The 22112-nt window shown below is 52.6% G+C and overlaps 1 protein-coding gene across 1 annotated transcript; it reads right to left on the bottom strand.

Annotated features, from left to right (window-relative positions):
* Positions 1–8689: 8689 nt before the first annotated feature.
* Positions 8690–20125, bottom strand: SLC4A1 (solute carrier family 4 member 1). The gene is given in 20 exon segments (NM_001048031.1): positions 8690–8861; positions 9794–9970; positions 10064–10233; positions 11236–11489; positions 12021–12187; positions 12666–12755; positions 13212–13385; positions 14548–14742; positions 14855–15003; positions 15181–15393; positions 15620–15830; positions 16334–16515; positions 16654–16735; positions 16849–16972; positions 17380–17515; positions 17617–17797; positions 18635–18714; positions 19811–19901; positions 20026–20050; positions 20052–20125. Coding segments are annotated over 20 exon segments (2793 nt in total). The 5' UTR covers positions 20063–20125; the 3' UTR covers positions 8690–8780.
* Between the last annotated feature and the right edge of the window lie 1987 nt (positions 20126–22112).

The raw sequence follows: 22112 nt of genomic DNA, 5'->3' as shown, positions 1-22112 counted from the left end.
AAATAAAATAAAATAAAATAAAATATTTTCTAATTTCCCAAGACTTCCTCTTTGATCCATAGGTTATTTACAAGTCACTTGGTTAGTTTTTAACTATTTAGGGTGCTTCTTTTTTTTTTTTTTTTTGTTCCAGATGTTTTTCTGTTATTGATTTTTAATTTAATTCTGTAATGGGCATAGATTATACAACCCATGGTTTCAATTCTTTTACATTTGTTAAGGTTTGTGTTATAGTCTATTTTGGTGAATTATCCATGTGCAGTCGAAGAGAATGTGCATTTTGCTATTGTTGGTTGGTATGCTCTTCAAACATAAATTAGGTCAAGTAGGTTGGTAGTGCTCTTCAGGTCTTCTATATCCTTAATAATTTTCTGTCTGCTTGTACTATGGCTTATTGAGAGAGTGGTTGTAGTTTCCTACTATAATTGTGGATTTATCTATTTTTCCTTTCCATTTCATCATTTTTTGTTTCATGCATTTGAATTTGTGTTTAAAAATTACATATAAGGGATCCCTGGGTGGCTCAGCGGTTTGGTGCCTGCCTTTGGCCCAGGGCGTGATCCTGGAGTCCTGGGATTGAGTCCTGCGTCGGGCTCCCTACATGGAGCCTGCTTCTCCCTCTGCCTGTGTCTCTGCCTCTCTCTCTCTGTGTGTGTCTCTCATGAATAAATAAAATCTTTTTAAAAATTACGTATAATCTATTTTTTTGTAAGGATTTTGTTTATTTATTTGAAAGAGAGTGAAAACATGAGCAGGGGAGGGGCAGAGGGAAAGGCAAACTCCCTGCTGAGCAGGGAAACCGATGTGATGATGCAGGGCTCCATTCCAGGACCCTGGGACCACAACCTGAGCTAAAGGCAGACACCTAACCAAGTGAGCCACCCAGGTGCCCTCGTATGATCAATTTTTAAAAATAGGTAAATTAGTGTTCACATATAAATCAGTCCGCAGGAATATAAATGATTAACAGTGATTACTGGGGATTTTTTTTGTAGGCTTTTATTCTCTGTGTTAGGCTTATAATTTTAAGTGTTTTATGTACAGATTTTTAATAACTGAAAATATGAAGCTGTGGCTTAAAGGAAAGAGACAGTTGTGTGCTTATGAATATGTCTTCCCACCTGCAAAGTAGTCTCTGAACCACTGTGAAGAATTAGCTGGGCACTCTCTGCCGGTCCTGTTCCTGCCAAGCTCCTCAACCATGACCCACACCTCTGCTTCTGCTTCCTTACCAGCTCTTCCTCACCTCCTGTCATCTGGCTTTGGGCCCCGGTGCCTGGGAAAGAAACAACTTTCTGAGACCACCCACCATGTGGCCTGCCAATCCAGCAGGCTTTCCACCATGTTATTTGACTTTGCTGAGTGAATTCACCCACTTTATCTTCAGAGTATTTCTTGAATATAGTCATTTTCTTTCTTTCTTTCTTTCTTTCTTTCTTTCTTTCTTTCTTTCTTTCTTTCTTTCTTTCTTTCTTTCTTTCTTTTTTAAAGTAATCTCTACACCCAATGTGGGGCTCAAACTCATGATCCTGAGATCAAGAGTCACAGACTCTACAGACTGAGTCAGCCAGGTGCCCCTGAATATATTCATTTTCTAGACCTTTATTCCTTCAAGACATTCTCCCTCTCTCACTACTGGGGTAGCTCTTACTTTTTCCCTTAGGATTCAGAACAAATGTCTCTGCCTCCAGGAAGCCACGCCTAATTCTAGCCCTGCTCTGTTCTCACCACTCCGTGAAAATATTCATCACTCTTGTTGAATGCCGGATCCCCATGCTGACTGAAGGTCCTGTGGGGGCAAGGGCTATGTCTGCTTGCCTCTGTTACTCACTCATTTACCTGCAGACTCCCAGTTTGCCTCCTTGGAGCCAATCCCTCCTGGATATAGCTCTCAGTTGAATCACTTTAATCAAGTCACTCTCCAGTTCAAGAACCTACAATGACTCCCTAGTACCTACTGAATCAAGTCCAAACTCTTCCTTTTGGGTGTACCTAATTACATCAAAATTAAAGATTTCTTTTTGTTTAAGATTTTATTTATTTATTCATGATAGACATAGAGAGAGAGACAGAGACACAGGCAGAGGGAGAAGCAGGTTCCATGCCGGGAGCCCAACGCGGGGCTCGATCCTGGGACCCCAGGCGCCAAACCGCCGAGCCACCCAGGGATCCCCAAAATTAAAGATTTCTGATCAATGATGTGAACAAAATTAAGAGAGTGATGACAAGATGGGAGAATATTTTAGCAAGGTCTAAAACCAACAAAGAAAAAATAAATAAATAAAACCAACAAAGGATGTTGTAAATCAACATCCAAAAAGGCATCAACCTCCATAGAAACATGACCAAATGATATGAGAAAATATATGATAGGAAATTTCTTCTAAAGATTTTATGTATTTGAGAGAGAGAGAAAGCAAGAGAGAACACGAGCAGGGGGAGGAGCAGAGGGAGAAGCAGACACCCCTCCCCCCAGCAGGGAGCCCAATGCTGGGATGTTGGGATGTGACACCGGGCTGGATCCCAGGCAGAGACTTAAACAAGTGAGCCACCCAGGTGCCCCTATAATAGGAAATCTGAAAGACTAATCAAATGCAGAGATGCTCAAACTCTTTAGTGACCAGAGAGATGCAACAAAAAAAAAAAACAATGAGGTAATACCTCAGTCAGACTAGCAAAAATCAAAAGGGCTGAATAATGTCAATAATATGGGGATATAGGAACCTCCTAGACTGCCTGTGGGAGTATGGACTGGTGCAGACAATAATAGAGAGAAATACAGACATATTTAGTCAGGTCGAGAGAGAGACGTGTTTATACCCTGTGACCTAGCAAATCCACTCCTGGCCCCTGGGTACATCACCCAAAGAGATTCTCACCAGAAGCATAAGACATGCACAAGGACTTTCTCTGCAAGTTTTTGGTGGGAGGGAAGTAGGGTACAGTTGTGTGTCCCTCCCTGGGAGAGTGAAGAAACCAAAGACAGGTGTCCCATGGAGCATCACACATGAGCTAAAGTAATTCAGTGTTCACAGAACAACTTCTGGATCTTAAAACCATAGTGCAGGGCAGGAAAGAAGATCAACAGAACCTGGACTAGAACACAATACTGATAATGTATAGGAACACCCACACCCACACCCACACACACGACAAACCAATGGCAAAGATACATCTTGAGAAATTTATTAAAATTTATTATAAATTGGATATTAGATTATAATAATAGTTATTTTTTAAAAGATTCCATTTATTGATTCACAAGAGACACACAGAGAGAGAAGCAGAGACATAGGCAAAGGGAGAAGTAGGCTCCATGCAGGGAGCCCGATGTGGGACTCGATCCGGGGACTCTGGGATCATGCCTTGGGCCAAAGGCAGTCGCTCAACCGCTGAGCCACCCAGGCGTTCCCCACCCCCCTTTTTGTTTTAAAGATTCAATAATTGTTATTATTATCGTACATTTTCTTGGGTGTGATGGTGGCATTGCAGTTGGTAAGAACGTTCAATGTTGGTGGGATGATGCATAGCTGAAGAATATAGAGGTGAAACGGCATGATATCTGAGGTTCATTTTAAAGTTCAGGGCTTTCTGGGTGGCTCAGTGGGTTAAGCATCTGCCTTGGGCTCAGGTCATGATCCCAGAGTCCTTTGACGGAGCCCTGAATTGAGCTCCCTGCTCAGTGGGGAGTCTGCTTCTCCCCCTGGCCCTCCCCCTGCTCATTCTCTCTCTTTCTCTCAAATAAATAAATAAAAGCCAAAAAAATTTAGAGTATTTAGTTAAGGAAAAGGAAAAAAAAAAGAGAAAAATGAAACAAATGTATTTTAGGCAAAGATGTAGGCAAGATTTTAAGACAAAATCTTGATAATTTTTGAGTCTGGGAGATAAACATATGGGGGTTTATTGTACTCGTGTCAACCATTGTGTATATATTAAAAATTCCATAATGTAAAGCAATATCAATGACATCTTTTCAAGAACATGCCCACACAAAAGGATACATGTTAAACATGTTAGAATAGCTGCCTATGGAGGGAGAGGAAAAGAGGAGTAGGGGATGGAGATAAAGGGGAAGGAAGGATGGAGGAAGGAAGGAAAGAAAGAAGTAAAGAAAGGAGAATGGTCAGAGGCACCTGGGTGGTGCAGCTACTTAAGCATCCGATTCTTGGTTTTGGCTCAGGTCAGGGATTTCTGGGTGTGACCTCAGGGTAGTGAGATTGAGCACCCCTTGGGCTCCACTCTCAGCGTGGAGTCTGCTTGGAGATTCTCCCTCCGGCTCCCTGTGCCCCTCCCCCACCACTCTCTTTCTCTCAAATAAATAAATCTTAAGAAAGAAAGAAAGAAAGAAAGAAAGAAAGAAAGAAAGAAAGAAAGAAAGAAAGAAAGAAAGAAAGGAAGAAGGAAAGAAAGATCAGTGGTAATCTACCCTGAACTGAGGATGACAAATTTAATCCTTCTCACCAAGGGTGCAGACGCAAGAGGGGAAAAATCAATATCCCCTATAACTCTACCACCATGGCATTTTCATTTTTTCCTGTTTAAGTCTCTAAGCCACTTCTGTATGGCTGTTACTTTGAGGGTCACAGCACTCCATGCCTTGCTTAAGAAACAAGAATAAACATTTTGCTTACTAAATGCCAGCACTGGGCTAGGACCTCGAGGTGTGTGATCTGATTTTTCCACTCAGTAACACTGTGACATATCATTACCTCCATCTTACAGATGCAGAAAATTGAGCTCAGAGATGAGGTTGTCTGTCCATCTCCAACTAAATCACAAATCTAGAATTCCAAACTCATTGACCTCAGAGGCCCAGGATCATGTGATTGCATAAAGCTGATCCAACAGCTTCTTCACCATCATTATTATTTGCTTCTTTTCTTTTCTTTTTTATTTTTTTAAAAAGATTTTATTTATCTATTCATGAAAGACACACAGAGGGAGAGGCAGAGACACAGGCGGAGGGAGAAGCAGGCTCCATGCAGATAGCCTGATGTGGGACTCTATCCCGGGACTCCAGGATCATGCCCTGGGCCGAAGGCAGGCGCCAAACTGCTGAGCCACCCAGGGATTCCCTTCTTTTCTTTTCTTTTCTTTTCTTTTCTTTTCTTTTCTTTTCTTTTCTTTTCTTTTCTTTTCTTTTCTTTTTCTTCTTTTTTTTTTTTTTTTTTAAGATTTTTATTTATTTATTCATGAGAGATACAGAGAGAGAGGCAGAGACACAGGCAGAGGGACAAGCAGGCTCCCTGCAGGGCATCCAATGCAGGACTCAATCCCAGGACCCTGGGATCATGACCTGAGCCAAAGGCAGATGCTCAACCACTGAGCCATCCAGGTGCCCCATTTGCTTGTTTTCTAAGTAATCTCAATGCCCAACGTGGGGCTCCCTCCAACAACCCCAGGATCCAGAGTCACATGCTCTGCTAACCAAGCAAGCCAGGCGCCCCTCATCATTATTTGTAGGGCCTGCCTAGTCTATTATACTGAGGAAAGGTAATTTGCTATAATTTACTAACCACTCTCCTCTTACAATATATTTGGGCTCTTTCTAGTTTTTTGCTTCTATAGGTAGACCCATAAAGAATATCTTCAAGTATAGGGGTGGCTGGCTCAGTTGGTGGAGTATGTGATGCTTGATCTTGCGATCCTGAGTTCGAGCCCCATGTGTGGAATACAGTTTACTTAAAATTAAAAAAGAAAATTTAAAAACAATATCTTCAGGTATAGAGATTTTGGATTCTCTTGAATTATGCCCTTACCTGGAGTGGGGTTATACTTTGTGTTCACACAAAAGTGTGGACCTCATTTTGGGTAACCAATTTCCAGTGAAGTAATCTTTAAGAAAGGGTCAAACAAGGGGCGCCTTGGTGGCTCAGTTGGTTAAGCATCTGGACTCTTGATTTCACCTAGAGTTGTGATCTCAGGGTCTTGGGATTGAGCCCCTTGTCAGCTCTTCCATGCTCAGTGGGGAGTCTGCTTGAGATTCTCTCTCTCTCCCTCTGACCCTCCCCTAACTCATGTGTGCTCTCTCTCTCAAATAAATAAATCAATCTTTTATAAAAACGAGGTTGAATGGGTGGGCAGGATTTAGAACTGCAGAGATTTTGAGGGAAGTATGTAAGTATTGGGAGGTTGGCATGGGACGGAAGGACAGCTCTTAGAGGAAATGTGGGGGGCGGCAGAGAGAGTGGGGCAGGGCATCTGTAGGGGGAGCAGGAAATGCAAGGGGAGTGAGGCCTCTGACAGGCAGGAAGTCATGGGATTGTTTTCTATAGACTCCACACTTCCCTAATGCCTTCGCAGCTCAAGGTGGCCAATGAGGTTCTGGCAAACACTGAGGACAGGCCAATTGCTGTGGGGACACGAAGCTGCCGTGCGTGTGCGTAGGAGGTAGACAGCTGGACGGCTTTCCCCGGGGCCAAGGTAACTCTCTGGCCCCTTGGCGGCTGCCCTGGGCAGCCCGGGCGGGGTCAGCTGGGGATAGGCCACAAATAAATATAGATGCAGGGAAGGAAGCCAGGCGGCCCAGCCCTGCACTGACCTCTTGCTGGAAGGCTGAGAAGGGTGGGGAGGGGTTATGTTCTGGCAGCCTCTCTCCAGGGCGAGTGAGCCCTGGCTCATCAGCCCCCTAGAAATGCTGGAGGCAGCTGGCCCTCCACGGGGACCAGAGTGAGGGCTAGTGGAAAAGCTGGTCGGGAGATGCGGCTCTAGTGGAACTGAGGGCAAACCACATTCCCTCCCTGGTGATCCGCCTCAGGTGCTGCCCAGCTTGATGCAAGCAGGCCAAGGGGCTGATTGGCCCAGAGGACCCCCGGGGCCCCCAGTACAGGGGGCAGGGAGCAAGGCCAACTCACAGCCCCCCTCCTCGCTCCTATGGGCCTTGTTTATTCTGAAGAAGAAGGATGTCCAGAGTGTAAACATGTCTTCCTTGCTCTCCCACTTTCTCACTGGCAACCAGTGTCCGCCTTAGGACTCTTGGGGGTTCCAGTTCTGTCCCTGCCCCCAGCACCACTGCCTGGCTTTCCTTGCCACCACCCTGGGGTTAAAACCCTGGCACCAGCACCCCACCATGCATACTGTGTCCACTGGGTCTGATCAAGACAAGACCCTGTGGCACCCCTGAATCTGGAAGGGAGATTCCAGCAAGGCAGTCACTCCATCACAGACGCATTTATTGGCAAAACCTATAACCAAGCATCACGGGGAAGGGTGCTAGCAGAGTGGGTGACTTTCTTTCCACTTTCCTTAGCAGTGTTCAAGGAGCAGGAGGAGGGAGGGCAGGGCTTTCCCAGTGAGGATAACCACACCAGCAGCTAACATTGATGGAGCACTTCCTCTGAGGCCTGACATCAGGCTGTGCTAAAGCACGTGTTTTACATGCATGGTCTCATTTAGTCCTTACAACAATCCTACAAGGTAGGTACCATTATCGTCCCCATTTCCCTGACAAGGAATCTGAGGCACAAGCCAGTGAAGTGGTGAGGAGCGGCTGTCAGCACTCAGGCTGCCCTGAGGGCCTCCCGCCTGGTGCCCCGGTTCTCCATTTCAACCATTTCTCACCACTTCCAGTTCTCTCAGCTCTTTATATTTTTGTTTTGTAAAAAAGAAAAAAAAACAAAAAAGATTATGCCCATATTCTACAGAACCCACTGGCTTTTACCCTAGTTGGTCAAATCAGGGTTCTCCCCAAGATTCAGCCGGGGTGAGACTTTGGACAGTGCGTCTCAAACTGGAGGCCTGGGCATTTATGCGAAGCTGAGGTACAATGAGAGCTCTTACAAAATACACAATAAATTACAAACTTCCTCCCCCCCACTTCCCCCCCCCAAATCTAAAACAGACTGTACATTGCCCTCCCACCCCCCATCTTATCTCAGGTGCCTCTGTATCTGCGGGGTCTGGGGCCCTCTGTAAATGTTTGTGGAATGAGTGTGTGAATGAGTGTGAGCATGGCAGGAAGGAGTGAGCACTGTGGAGTCCTGAGTCCCAGCCCTGATTGTATCCTCACCCACACCTTGTCCTCACCAGGACACCTCCCTCTGCCCCAGAGAAGAGGGTCCCTGGGTGGGGGTGGGAACAGAGAGGGGAGGGGAGCAGTCAGCAGGGAGTCAGCATCTCTAGGCATGGGAAGGTAGGTGACTGAGGTAGAGCATAGGGCTCCCGCCTCAGAGTCAGAAGACCTGGTTCAAATCCCAGCTGTATGGCTCAGGAGGTGTGTGACCCTGAGCCGACCTGAAGAAGCATGGCGACTACCGTATGATAGCCCTTTCAAAGCTGTCAAGGCCCCCTTTTCACATTTATCTTTGGTCCTCAGTAACCATTCTGTAACATGGGTATTATTATAAATATACCCATTTTACAGAAGAGGAAGCAGAGGCTGGAGAAGTCAAGGGGCTTGCCCAAGGTCAAATAGCATGCAAGAACTTGAACCCCACCTCCTCTACCTCCCTAGCTACTGCCCCATCTGTGCTGTGAAGAGGTTGACTGGGCTCCAAGTCCTTCAATTCGGGAGCTTCACGTGGCAGAGTGGCAGCGGGAGGGACTAACAGTAAATTCCCCACAGTGTGGACCCTACTGACCATCTCCAGCCATAAAACTTGGTTTATCCCTCGTGGAAGGTTGCCTGGACACCCCTTCCATCCGCCACCCACAACCCCAGGGCTCCAGATGCTACCCCAGGAGGGATCTGAGAGTCGATGAGATACCCATAAACTTCTGCTTTTCCTGGGAGAGTGGGGAAGTGGGAGGGTGGAGGGGGCTCTGAGGCTCACACCTTCCCCTCACACGGGCATGTGCACCTCATTGTATTCATCCTGACCTTCCTCTTCATTGAAGGTCGGCTTGGCATCGTCAGCATCCAGCTGGAGGGTAGAGGAGGAAAGAGAGGGGGTAAGGTTTGGGGGAGGGATGGGGCCGATGAGCGCTCACTCCAGTGCTGAGAGCACCTCTGGAGTGAGGAGAGGGCATGACTCTATCTGGATTGGACAAGTCACGTCCTCCCCCCTCAACCCCTAGGTTTGGTTTACATGAGTTGTTTCCAAAAGGGTGAGGAACCCCTGGGGATCTGGCACCCCGGCAGGGGAGGGCCTCCAGAGGGTGCCCTGTTCACTAGGGCAACCCCACAGTGACTGTCACGTCGTGGAAGAATTTTATTAGTGGAGCAACTCTGTCCAAGATGACTTGGAAGACCACATGGAGGGCAGCCCGGGTGGCTCAGCAGTTTAGCGCTGCCTTTCGCCCAGGGCGTGATCCTGGAGACCTGGGATCAATCCCACATCAGGTTCCCTGCATGGAGCCTGCTTCTCCCTCTGCCTGTGTCTCTGCCTCTCTCTCTCTCTCTCTCTCTCTCCCTCTCTCTCTCTCTGTCTCTCATGAATAAATACATTTTAAAAAATCTTAAAAAAAAAAAGACCACATGGAGAGCTGCTCAGTGGTCAGAACAGCTCATGTGGTGCACACCCTGCGTGCTTCTTAACCGTCTCTCCATCCCTGTCCTTACCGTTCCCTGCACAGGTGAGCAAACCCAGGGCATAAAGGAAGGAGGCCACCTGCTCCAGGTCGGACACCAGGGCGAGGCAGTGCCAAATTTGGATGAGGGCCCCGGACCCAGATCTTCACTACCTCGCTCTACCGCCTTCCTTTGTTTCCAGACCCACCCCTCCTATTCTTCCAGCCCCTGGGAGGATCCCTCCCTGTCCCCCAGCTCTGGGAGCCCTGCCTCCAGCCTCTGTCCTCTCCTCACAGTCCCTCCTGCCCCGGGCATGCAGGGTAGGGGTGGGGAGCAGCCACTCACACACTGGAGCTCCAGCTTCCTGAAGATGAGTGGCAGCAAGAGGCGGCGCAGAGGCACAGTGAGGATGAGGATGAAGGGCAGGGTCAGGGAGGTGGTCGGGAAGGTTTTCATTGTCCACAGCACTGCCAGGCAGATGATCTGGATGACCGTGAATAAGTGCATGCGCCAGGTCTTTACCTGCAGGTGGAGGCTGCCGTTACTGCCTGCCCAGCCCTGGCACCCAGCAACCCCCACCACGCTCTGGGCTGAGCAGCCAGGACGGCTCTGTACCCGCTTGACGTAGGGCACATCCGGGTGGTACTTGGGCGGCTTGAAGAGAAGCAAGACGCGGTCAAATAACTGGATGCCGCTGAGGGACGTGACCCCCATGTAGAGGAAGATGCCAAACAGCACAGCCAGGGGGATGAGGGACAGGATGGGCCCCATGAGGATGGACACGCCTGCAGGGAGAACCATGCACTCTCAGTGCCCGGGGCCCAGAGGGCTGACAGCATCGGGGGCTGGGGAATGAAATTACAGGGACCCTAGGAAGCCCTTTCTGTGGATTCTCTTAATAGGTAATACCCTCATTTTTCAGATGAGGAAACACTCAGAAAGGTGAACCAACTTGCCTAAGGCCACACAGCTACAGAGCAGCAGATCTGGGAGTCAAACTTTTGCCTTTGAAAGATTAAAGCCTACTCCTTTAGCCTCAGGGGTTCACGGATGTTGGAGAAGCCCTACTTCTCCATGCCCCAGCCCAGAACACCTCCATCCCCCTCCACCTATCCAAACCCTAACCCTCCTCCAACTAACATCAACTTTGCCTCCTTTAAGAAGCTTCCCTGGCAACTCCACCAGTGACTGTGGCGCTGCCCACGCTGAGCCTAGCTGGACTCTCAGCTGCTCCAGAACTTGGATCAACCCCAGTGATCCTGTCTTCTCCTCTCCCACCCCAGATTATGCCCGGAGCACTGCCCTTGGCATCAGTCATAAAGCAGCCAAGCCAGAGAGACCTCAGAGGCATCTAATGAACCCTCTCATGGTACAGACAGAGAAACTGAGGCCCAGGAGGAGGAAGGATACTGAGTTAGCAGCGGAGCAGGGCTGGGACCCAATGTTCACTGAGCTTCTGTTGGGTAAAGCTCTGAATACTGGGTCCTATCTAGAGAAGGTCTCAGTATGGAGCACCCCCCCATACACACACACACATATCCCCCCCCCCGCCCCCATGCTTCCTCCTCTGCTCAGATGTCTATCTCAGTGCCTTGGGCCTTGGGCATTTCCTCCAGAACTTCCTCACGTGGATAGGTGACCCTGGGGAGACATGGGCAGGGGGCATGTGGGGAGACCAGGCTGTGGGGTGGACAGGGCTGCAGAAGGCACTGGATCCTAAGGGGCAGGGGCTGGGGGCTGGGAGCAAGGCCAGAGGGTGGTAGGGAGTGCGGCCAGCCCCTACTCACCCACGAGCACAGCGACCAGAAGCCCACTGATCCGCTGCTCCTTGACCTCCTGAATCTGGGGGGCAGCTCCCGGGATGTTCGCCTTGCCCATGACAGTGAGCGCATTGGCGTGGGTGACTGAACGAACGGTGGTGGCACTGAGCCAGGGCATCCCAAAGAGGGCAGCCACACCGCCCATGCCTATGACCAGCAGCAGGTCCAGGTGGAAGCCAGAGCCCTTGACCATCTTGCGCTCTGGTTTGCTGATAATGAGCCTGGAGGTGGTGTGGGAGGTCAGGGGTAAGCAACGTTCTCCGTCATCCCCACCCTCCTGGCCCCCTCCTTTCTTCTCCATACTTGGGTCCCTCTGTATCTTAGTTTATCCTGCTGTGCTCATCTCCCTTAGAATTCCTCACTCCCCTCCTCCCATCCCATCTTGAGAATCCAGACTCTAAGAGTGCAAGTATCCTAAGATAGCAGCACCTAGAATGCCCGTCCACAGGCAGATTTACGCTGAAGCCAATGAAGGTGAGCTTCTGGGAGCCTCACTGGTGAAGGTCCCTTCCGGGTTGTGCCATCTCATTTTGTAGTTCTCATTTTGTCTTCTTTGTCTCAAAAAGGCCTCCCCAAATTATACCATGTCAGGTCCCACAAAACCTGCACCTGCCCCTACCCATCCATCACTCCTGCTCATCAGGAGGGCCACAGGTTCCACTGGAACTAGAGCTCAGTCCTTGGTGTCATGCCTGCCTGGAGCCTGTCCCTTTCCCTGCCTCAGACCCTCCCAGGCCCAGCTCTGCCCTTACGTGGTGATCTGGGACTCCAGGAAGATGAGGATGAAGACCAGCAGGGCAGGCAGGACAGAGGCAAACATCATCCAGATGGGGAAAGGCGAATACAAGCCCAGTGGGTGGATGACCCAGCCCCGGGCTGAGGCGTTGGACACTGAAAGGCCTCTAGGCACACTGAGTTTCTGTGAGAGGGGAATGCTGGTGAGAACATTGGGGTAGAGGAAGGGAGGCAGGGGCAGGGAGCCAGGGTCCTGAGCATTTGGGGACTTATTTATATTGAGCACCTACGTTGTACCCAGTCACTGCACTAAGCCCTTTACAAACATCTTCTCATTCCCCACTTTATAGATGAGGAAACAGGATCAGAGAGGTTGTGTAGTTTGCTTTGCTTTGCACAGCTATTTGGTGGGGGAACTGAGATTCATACTCAGATCTCCCTGGCTCCAAAGCAGATTCTTTCCTACTGCCTTGGTAAAAGGCAATCTTTCCCAGGCCCTTGCTTCAGCCAGAGGTGTCCTGTTAGGCTGTGGGAAGATCTTGGGGCTCTCAGGGGAGGCAGGAATGAGTAAGGGTAGTTCTAGCTGGCTTCAGGTTTGGGAAAGCTGTTCTTGGGAGGGGGCATATTGGGAGAATGAGCTGACAGTGGGAGGAGAGTGTCACCTGGGTGTAGGTGTCCGTGATGAAAAAATCCACCATGACCATGATCAGAATGGAGATGGGAACCCCGAAGTCCCCAATGACCCGTCGCAGCTGAGGGCAAGCAGAGAAATCAGGTCAGTGCCCAGTTGTTTCCCCACCTCTTACTTCCCACTTGCCCCCACTCCTGCTCCCTCTTCATCCAACTCTTCTTCATCCTTCTTCATCCTTGCTCTTCCCAGGGGATCCATCAACACCTACTGCCCTGTCCTACATCTCAATGCACCTGCCTCCTTTTTTTCTTCCCCTGGCCCAGCCCCACCACTTGCCCCACGGCTGCTCCACCCCTTTCTAAGAACTCTTCCCAGCTCCCCACTAGGTTCTCAGCCAGGACATGCTGAGAAAGGGTGGTGGGCTTGCCTGAAGAGTGAAAGCCTAAATGAGAAAGGGGTCAGGGAGGCTTGGAATAGGGAAAGGAGGGGAGCTAATGGCACTGAGGAACCTGGAGAAGTGCTTTGGATGGGGATAAGGCAGTGTAGCCAAGGGCGGGGCTGGGATGTGTGTGCTGACCTTGCCAGGGAAGTAGGAGCTGTTCTTGAACTTGCGCAGCATCATGGCGAAGAAGAAGGTGCCAGCCATAAGCACAAGAGAGAGGAGGGCTGTGTTGGGCAGGGGACCCTGAGGTTTGGGTATGATTGTCATATTGTAGTCATAATACCTCTGCAGTGGATGGTCCTGGAAGATCTGCAGCAGAAAACAAAGGCATCCTATTCTCTCTCATCCATCTATCCCACCATCCATCCATCAATTTGTCCATCATCTATTCATCCATCCATCCATCATCCATCATCCATTCATCTATCCATCCATCCACCTATCCATCCACCTATCATCCATCTACCCCATTATCCATCCATCAATCTGTCCATCATCTATCATTATCTATCTATCCATCCATCCATCCATCTATCATCCATCCATTCACTTATCTTCATCCTCTATTGAGAGGAAAACAAAGAGACAATGGGATTCTATAGCTTAGTTTTCAGGAGTGGAGACCAGGCTCAGCTTGGGTGGGGCAGACCATGACAGCAATGAGTATACGTGTGTGCATGTCAGCACTCAGGACCTGGGAGACATGAGAAGGCTGGTGGGTGGGAAACAAGTGCCAAGGAGGCTCCTAAAAAGGGCTTCAAAGACTTGGAAACAGAAATCCCCACCAACTAACAGAATCAGAGGCAGACATGCAGTGTCCACCCTCCCTCTATATAAAATGCAGATGCAGAGGTAGGCGTAGTTTAAAGTAGTGGAGCTGAGGAGGCAGAGTGCTCCACCCACAAGCCCTGTGGTTCTTTTTTTTTTTTTTTTTTTTTTAAGGATAGTATTTATTTATCAGAGAGAGAGAGAGAGAGAGAGAGAACAGGCAAACAGGAGGAGCTACAGAGGGGGAGAGAGAAGTAGGCTTCCCACTGAGCTGAGAGCCTGATGTGGGGCTCAGTCCCAGGACCTTGGGATCATGACCTAAGCCCAAGGCTGATGCTTAACCGATTGAGCCAACCAGGCACCCCAGCCCTGTGGGTTCTTAAGGGTGAGTCCCCAAGTGGGTGTGGGGGACATCAGAGCCTCTGGGACCCCTGCTACCTCTCCATGAACCCAGTCTTCCGGGTTCAGTCTCACATACACACTGGACATGCTCACACAGAGATGCCCCCTCAGGCAGGTGCTCCGCATGGTCATGGCCAGAGTACCAGCCCACAGGCAGCAGGTGTTGCAGTGAATGTGATCATAGCTACACATGATGAAGACACAGCCACACACATGCTATAAGGACACCTGTGCAGTGACGCACACGGCCACATGGTGTGTGCACAGAGTCGCACAACGTCAACACTCCCATGGCCCCCACCTTGATCAGCTTGATGAAGGTCTCATAGATGAAGATGAGGGAGATGAGGAAGGAAAAGATCTCTTGGGTGTAGCGGGAGATGAAGCGGACTAGGAAGCTGCCCTCGAAAGCAACCATAAGCACCACGAGCAGGACGAGCCAGAAGCCGATCCACACACGACCCACGATGTACTCCAGGTTGTTACTAGTGCAGAACTGCAAGGGGGTCAGAGAGGACTGGGTCAGGCAGGTGGGCCCAAGTACCGTGCCTCAGGCAGGTGGGGCTGGGGTCAGCTACACGGACAGAGTGGGGCCAGAACAGAGCTACCGAGAAAAAGGCTTCTTCAAACACAAGCAGGGGTCCTGAGAAGCCAACCACAAGCAGGGGCTGAGCCCCGAGCAGGGAGAAGAGGATGCCCTGCACCGCGGTGGAGATGAGCAGCTCCGACACCCCCATCTGGTTCTGGGTCTTTTCTCCTGTGGGTAGAAGTTACAGAATGGTCAAGGTCAAGAGGTCATTTCCAGGTCCAATTGAGCATTTCCCAAACAGGCTGTTGTAGGGGTCTGGACTGTCAGTTTGGAACAGAAGGCAGGGCCGACACAGAGGCCAAAGGGTCAGGGGTGAGGGCTAAGGGGTCATGCAGAGCCACTGACCCAGGAGGCCGCCGAAGGTGATGGCAGGTGACAGGGCAGCAAAGTAGATGAATATGACAGCGGCCAGGACCTGGGGGCTGAACGCGTCTGTGATGTCACTCAAGTAGAGGGGGTAGCGGCGCCGAATGTCACGCACCAGGCCCCCAAAGAGTAGGCCTGTCCGCTGCAGAGGGTCGTCGGACTCACCAGGGCCCCCGGGTCCCCCATTCAAATCTGTAGTCAACAACAGGACCATGGTCACAGGGGGTCACAGGAGGAGGTATGGGGAGAGAGGAATTGTGGATAGCATCTTCTGATGGGAATGGGGTGGCCGAGAAGGCTGGGAGACATGAGGACAGAGAGAGGGGACGCCGGGGTGTTGGATGGGAGGAAGGGAAGCAGGGGCTCACGGGGCCGCGCTGAGGTATCTAAGGATCTGTGGGGGCTTAGGGGCAGGTACCTAGGCCCTTGTAGAAGTGGGGGTCCGGCTTGGCGGGGCTGAGCAGGTAACGCCTCCGCAGCAGCTCCTTCTGGACGGGCACCAGACTGAGCAGGGCCTGCTCTGAGGGGACTTCGCAGGGCGGCAGCACAAGGCTGCAGTCCAGGAAGCAGTCCAGGTTGCGGACTAGCTCCTCTTTGGTCTGGGCCAGGTAGGCATCAGTGCGGAACACCTGCGGGCCAGAGAGGGGGTCAGGACTGCCTGGACCTGCCAGCCCGGAGGACCCAATCATCCACATCCATGGCCTCCAGGGCCAGAACCCTCTCACCCAGCTCCCTCTTGCTAGGAATGGCCTGCCCTGCCACCCCCTTACTTCTGTGCCCACCACAAAAGGGTTTTGGAGAGGCAGATGGGCCCTTGAGCGGGGAAAGGAGAAGCACTAAAACAAATCAGGGGGAGCTTAGAGCAGACCAGATGGAACCCAGTAGGGTAGACCAGACCAGGCCAGACCTAACCGGGTAGAACCAGGTCAGAGTGGCCCTCACCCAGGCCCCATGAGGCAGGGCTAGGCCAGACCACACGAGCCCAGACGACCTACCCCTGGCCAGACAGGGTCCAAGCAGCCAGGTTAGACTGAACATGCCAGACTAGCAAAACTAAAGTGCCTATCCAGTGAGTGACCTCAGCTGCCACCCAGCCCTCAGGCTCCCCCAGGCCTCGCCAGCCTCTCCTCACCCGCTCCGACATGAGGGTGGCAACAGCCCGACCCAGCTGGGTGTAGTCGGTGTTGGGGGCCTCGGGTCCCAGCAACACGAAGAGGAAGCGTACAGGCAGAGGCAGCCCCACAGCGTCCAGCTCTGTGGCCATCTGCAGCCGCACGAAGCCCAGTACCGGGCGCTCCAGGAACGCCGCTCGGCCTGTGAGGGGAAGGGGCCAGGACAGGCTGAGGGGGGCCGCTGGGTCTGTGCTGACAGAGAGGGAGGCTGGGCCGGGACAGGAGGCAGAAGCGGGGGCATGAGGGGTTATGGGGATCAGGGGAGGCACCAGCTGCTTACCCACTAGCACCAGGGTGGCCTCTGAATCTGGGGGAATCTTTTCCAGAATTCTAGATGGTGAATCCTCTGTGCCCCCCTCTCCCTGTGGAAGGAGGGTGGTGAGGGGAGTTGTCTGGCCACTCTGAGCTTCCAGCCCTCTCCTCATCTCAGGCTGGTGGCTTTCTGGCTCTGCTCATAGCCCTGGTACAGCCTCACCTGTTTACAGAAGAGCTGCGTCTCTAATGAGGGTTGCTGGGGGAGCAGAGGCTGTGAGGGGTCCCCGGAACGCATCAGAACCGCGGGCTTCACACCGCCCAGGGCCTCCAGGTCTCCGGCGTGGCTGCGGGACACAGGGGACTTGGATTGAGTGAAGCTGTTCAGACTGGGATGTTAGTAGCACAGAGACCAGTGGTAGGAGGGATCAGGTGGGGCTTCCCAGTGACCAGACTAGAGGGACCCCGGGGCAGAGGGACAATCAGCCTTCTTTGGAAGGACATTATGGATGCAAGCGGATGGTCTGTGTCTGGAATGACAAGGTGGAGCCTGGAGGGAGGGAGGGGCCTTGAGAGCCTGCACTCCCGAGAACGTGGAGACATGGTCACCCTTCAAGAGGTGTCAGAGGCAGGAGCCATCGTGGAAGAAAAGTGGGCCCTGGTCTGGTGGGGGAGGAACCACCCGGGTCTCCAGGGAGAGCTTGGGGCAGGTGGGCTGGGGAGGTGGAGTCCAGGTCCTGGCAGGCAGGGGCACCTGTGCTTGAGCAGCAGGACCCGGAGCAGGAGGTCTCGGTCCTGAGGCCGAATCTGCTCCTCGTAGATAAACTGATCCAGCAGCTGGTTGGCCACTCCCGCTAGGGAGGTCTCTGGCAGATCCAGGAGGACAGTGCCTGTGAGGGGTGGAGGGGTGAGCTGGATGGCTGGGTGGTGGCCTTCCTGCCTGCCACCACGCCTATGTGCGGGTCTTGCAGAGGGGACCAGCAGGGCTCACCCTTGACGAAGGCTTTCTGCAGCTCCAGGAGGCTCCAGAAGGTGAGGTAGGACAGGTGTGGGGGGCCCCAGACCCCGTCCTCCCCCAGGTTCTCCTCCAGCCGCACCCAGTGCGCTGCCTCCATCCACTGCAACTCCTGGTTCTTCTCATCCATCACCAGTTCGTGCAACTCCACATAGATCTGCGGCCCCACAAGCCTGAATCAGTGTCTCAGGCCCCAAGGTGGGACCCTGGGGGGAGCATGGTGGGCATTAAACAGGCTCCAAGAGATGTTTGGAGGAGACCCAGAGTCCTGGAGCACTCAGGGCAGACCCAGAACTCAGAGGGGACTGGCGGAAGCAGCAGCCTGGCTGGGTTGAGGAGGTAGGGAGTTGGGGGGCGGGGCGAGAACAGCCCACAACTCTGGCTTTGTTCCCCAGCTCCCTCACCCTATTTCAGAGGCACTTGGAGAACCTCTGGACCAAAAGGGATGCTAGAGTGGACACCTGGGAGGAGAAAGAAAAGGGAGCCTTTGGGGTTATCATGTGGGTCTCCTGCCTCCAAGACTGTTGAGTGGGCTCGACATGCCTTTGGGTTTCCTTGGGGCCAAGTGGCTGCTCCCAGGAGCCTAGCTGAGGGTAGATCCAATTTCCTAACCAGCTGGACAGTCTGATGCCCAGCGGGGATGCACAGGGACAGGAGGGCCTGGGCAGAGGGGGAACGTATTTAATTCGGAAGCACCTGACAGCCCAGCCAAGGCCAGAGGGCCCGAGAGCACAGACCTCTGGCAATCCCTTTATCTCTGCCCAGGGAGCTCCCTGCTCAGTGGAAGAGAGACCCAGGTCTCCTCCCTCCACAGGGGTGTCCTCTTCCCTTCGGTCTATTTCCCGAGATGTCCACTCCTGCCCTGACCTGCCTGCTTGTGGGGATCTCCCGTGCTGCAGCCGGGCCTATCCCTCTTCACCTCCCTTCTCCTGGTAGAAGGGTAGGTTCACAGGCGGCACAGAAAAGAGAACCGGGGAATGCCAAGGGTCCTCACCTCGTGGGTGCCTGCGCGTGGTGTGGTGTCTGGGTGTGTTACGGTGTCTTCGTCTGTGGCTGTCGGCTCAGTGGGGTAAGCTGAAACCCAAAAGTGGGTGAGTGTTGCCCCCCAGTAATCCCTCCCTTAGGGTCCTCCTCCACTCCACAGGTGCCCCTCCATTGCAAGCTTCTAAGAGCAGCATGAGATGATCCCCACTCCCTCCTGTTGCCACTGGCTAGGACCCCGGTGCCCGCACCCCGCTGCACTCCACCCCACTCCTGCTGCTCAATGGTCTGTGGCTCCCTGTGTCTGTTCTTGGCGCAGCCTGCCTCTTTCACGCCCCATCCAAGCATTGTGGAAGACCCCCGGGAGTCATCTTCAGTGGTGACAGAGAGGGTCACCTCCAAAGTGGAGCGTCCCGAATGGCACTTCTCAGGATTCTCCTAGGATCTTCTCCTTCTTCTGGCACCTTCTGGGATCAGCTTCCCTTCCTTCTTCTCCCCTGCCTCAGCAATCCCACCAGCCCAGTACTTCTCCCCGTCTCCTGGTGGAGCTCTGGGAGCCAGGGTGGGCTCTGCCTTATATTGACGCCCACCTCCCACCCCACTCCCAGTCCTCATTTCCCAGAGGGGCCTCTTATCTTCAATACCAATTGCCAGCACTTAAGTCCTGTTGACAGTAAACAGATGCCCCCCTGGGGCTCCCCAACTGAGACCTTGGCAGAGCCGGGAAGGTTTCCTGATGTCTTTCTTCCCTGAAGGTCCCTACAGCCCCTCATTTCTCAGGACCTCTAGACCCCCAAACAGAAATGATGTTCCTAGAATAGGCCCAGTGCCTGGCCTAGAAGTCAGCATTGGATGGTCACAGATGGCATGTGGGCTCATGCCCTTGTCACAGACAGGCCTGGCTGCCCTATCCCAAATCGAAGGGCCCCGCCATGGGTGACTAGTCCTGCCCCCTCCCCACCCCCAGTCACCTCCTGTGATCATTTCAAACAAAACTCTGTTTATCCTTCAATCAGCCAGGATTGTGGGAGAACTGGCCCTGGGGCTGGCGGGAGGAGGGGGTGTAGAGAAGGGGGAAGACAAGTTCCCCTACTGTCTCTCTGTCTGGGGCTCAGCAGCTCATCCCAGAGAGAGAGACAGAGACAGAGAGAGAAGAGAGAGAGAAGAGAGCGAGAGAGATGGGGCTCACCTACTGGCTCCTCCACCTGAACCATGGGGACATATGGGTCCTCATATTCCTCCTGTTCCAGAGTGTCCTCCAGCCCCTCTTCATGGTCGTCCTACAGGAAGTGGCCATCAGGGCTGGGCTGGGAAGGCTTCTCAAGCCACCATGAAGGTAGGAGTCCAGGGTTGGGTTCCCAGAGTCCCCAGATAGGAGCCCAGCAGATACTACAAAAGACTCACCTGCCATTTTTCCATGGTGCTGTCCCTGGTTGTCCATTGTCCACGATGATCCAAGCCCCCAGCATAACCCGCACTGCGGGTCCCTGCAGGTGGGAGAGCACAGGCTGAGTGAGGGACAGGGCATCCTGGGGTCTCCTGATCCTCCCCCAGAGGGGGCTATATTTGAGTCAAGGGGGATCCCAGGTGTTGGGAGGCAGTGGAGGCAGGGGAAGGAAGTGGGGGTTGGGTGGGGGAAGGAGCTAGATTTATTGGTGTGAGGACAGGTGTATAGGAGACAGGAGAGCTGGGGCAGGAAGACCCATCAATCAGAGGGTGTTTGAGAGGGTGGGGGTGTCCCTCAAATTCAACATCTCCTTCCATCTACCAATCCTCACTTGGCTTCTTCTCCTGTCCATGCCCAGGACTTAGCCAACTCCAGGGGCATGACCTATTCTTTCTTCAAGGAACTTAGCTCCCATGAGAGTCTTCACAACATACCCTCTTCTCCCAGAAACAGCTACTTTCTGCTGGGCGTGGGGCTGTAGCATCTTAGGGAGTGTCTCAGAGGTGCTGAATGATATGGCCTCGTTTCTCTCCTCCACTCCATCTTGAATTCCATCTCTCTTGCTCACTCCTCATGTATCCCATCATTCTTACCAAAGCCCTTCCTGCCCCAGGGCCTTTGCACACACAGTTGTCCATATCCTCAGTGCCCCTCTCCCCCACCTCATCCTTTCTCACATCTGAGCTCTTCAGATTCTCTTCCTGACCACCCTAACATTCAGTAACTCAATCTATCATTTTCTGGTTTCTTGGTTCATTTGTGTATATATTGTCTGAGGATGCCTCTAGAAGGGAAGCCCCTCGAGCGCTAATATCCATATCTTGGTCCCCACTGAATCTTTTACTCCTAGCAGAATGGTTGCCACATAGCAAATAGTAAGTAGGTGCTCAATAAATATATGCCGGGTGAATGTAAGAGCGGCTCCCCCTTGCAGGCCTGGGCCTCTGGGACTGAGGAGGCAGGACTTAGCCAAGAGGTGGCCGAGCCTGTGCGTCAGCTTTGCTCAGTTATGTCTCTGGCAGAGAGGAAGTATGCTCACCCCAGGAATGTGAGGCCCAGCCCAAGGGGAGCACAGAAGTCCCCTAGGGTGGCCCCAGACTGGGTGTGCAAGGACTCCCTTTCCCCCTCACCCACTGCAGGCAGGGTGCTCCAGCAACAGGGATTGGGGGCAGGTGGCACACATCCCCACTCTGTACCTACATGGTGCTGAGCGGTGTGAGTTGAGATGAATGAGATGCTGCCCCTCCTCTTGAAAAGCCCCCTGCCCTGAGTGGGGAGGCAAGTTGGGAACGCGTGACAGGCCAAGTGCTTCAGGAGACAATACGTCCCCCAGACAAACGAGAAATGAGCAGAAGGTGTTGGGTGCCAAGGATCATATGGCAGGACGAAAAGGAGGACCTACTGGTGGTGTGGGGGATGGAGTGTCTCTGAGCAGGGGACCCTGGGGCTGGGCCGAGGAGGCTGGAGGGATGTGCAGGGCTGAGAGGGGGGAAGGATGGTCCGAGTGTGAGAAGGACCGTGCAGAGGTCGGAGCGTGCCAGACGGGGCCGGCTGCTGTGTGAGGGAACAGGGCAGGGAGGACGTACAGAAAGAGGGCTACAGAGACATTTCTCTCTGGGGGGGGGGGGTGCTGCAGCCCTGAGAGATAGAGATAGGGAGAGAGAATACAGAGCCCCACCAAACTGCAAAGGGCAGGGGTTCCTGCCTTGCGGTGGTGGCAGGGGAAGTGATGACCAGGGGACAGTCCCATCTCTATTTTCTTCCTTCCTTCTTTGGCCTTGCCCTCTGCCTGGACCTCAAATCCCTAGCCGTCTCAAGGGTATTAGCCTTAGGTGCTAAAAGTCCCACCCGTGGGGCTGGGCTCTGCCCTCTGCTTCTTATCTGAGAGGTGGATTGGGGAGAGGGGCCCTCCAGAGCCAGAGGAGGCTGCCTGTCTGCTCCAGCCTCTCTCTAGGACTTGGTCATCCCATCTGGACAACGGGAGCACCTTCCCACCAGGGTTCTGAGACCTCAGTGAGCGAGAAGAGGGGAGAATGGAGGTGCC

This window comes from Canis lupus, chromosome 9 (assembly GCF_011100685.1).
Source record: "Canis lupus familiaris isolate Mischka breed German Shepherd chromosome 9, alternate assembly UU_Cfam_GSD_1.0, whole genome shotgun sequence".
In the NCBI taxonomy this organism is placed as follows: Eukaryota; Metazoa; Chordata; class Mammalia; order Carnivora; family Canidae; genus Canis; species Canis lupus.
Note: the sequence above shows the minus strand (reverse complement) of the source record. Positions and strands in the feature narration are given on the sequence as shown.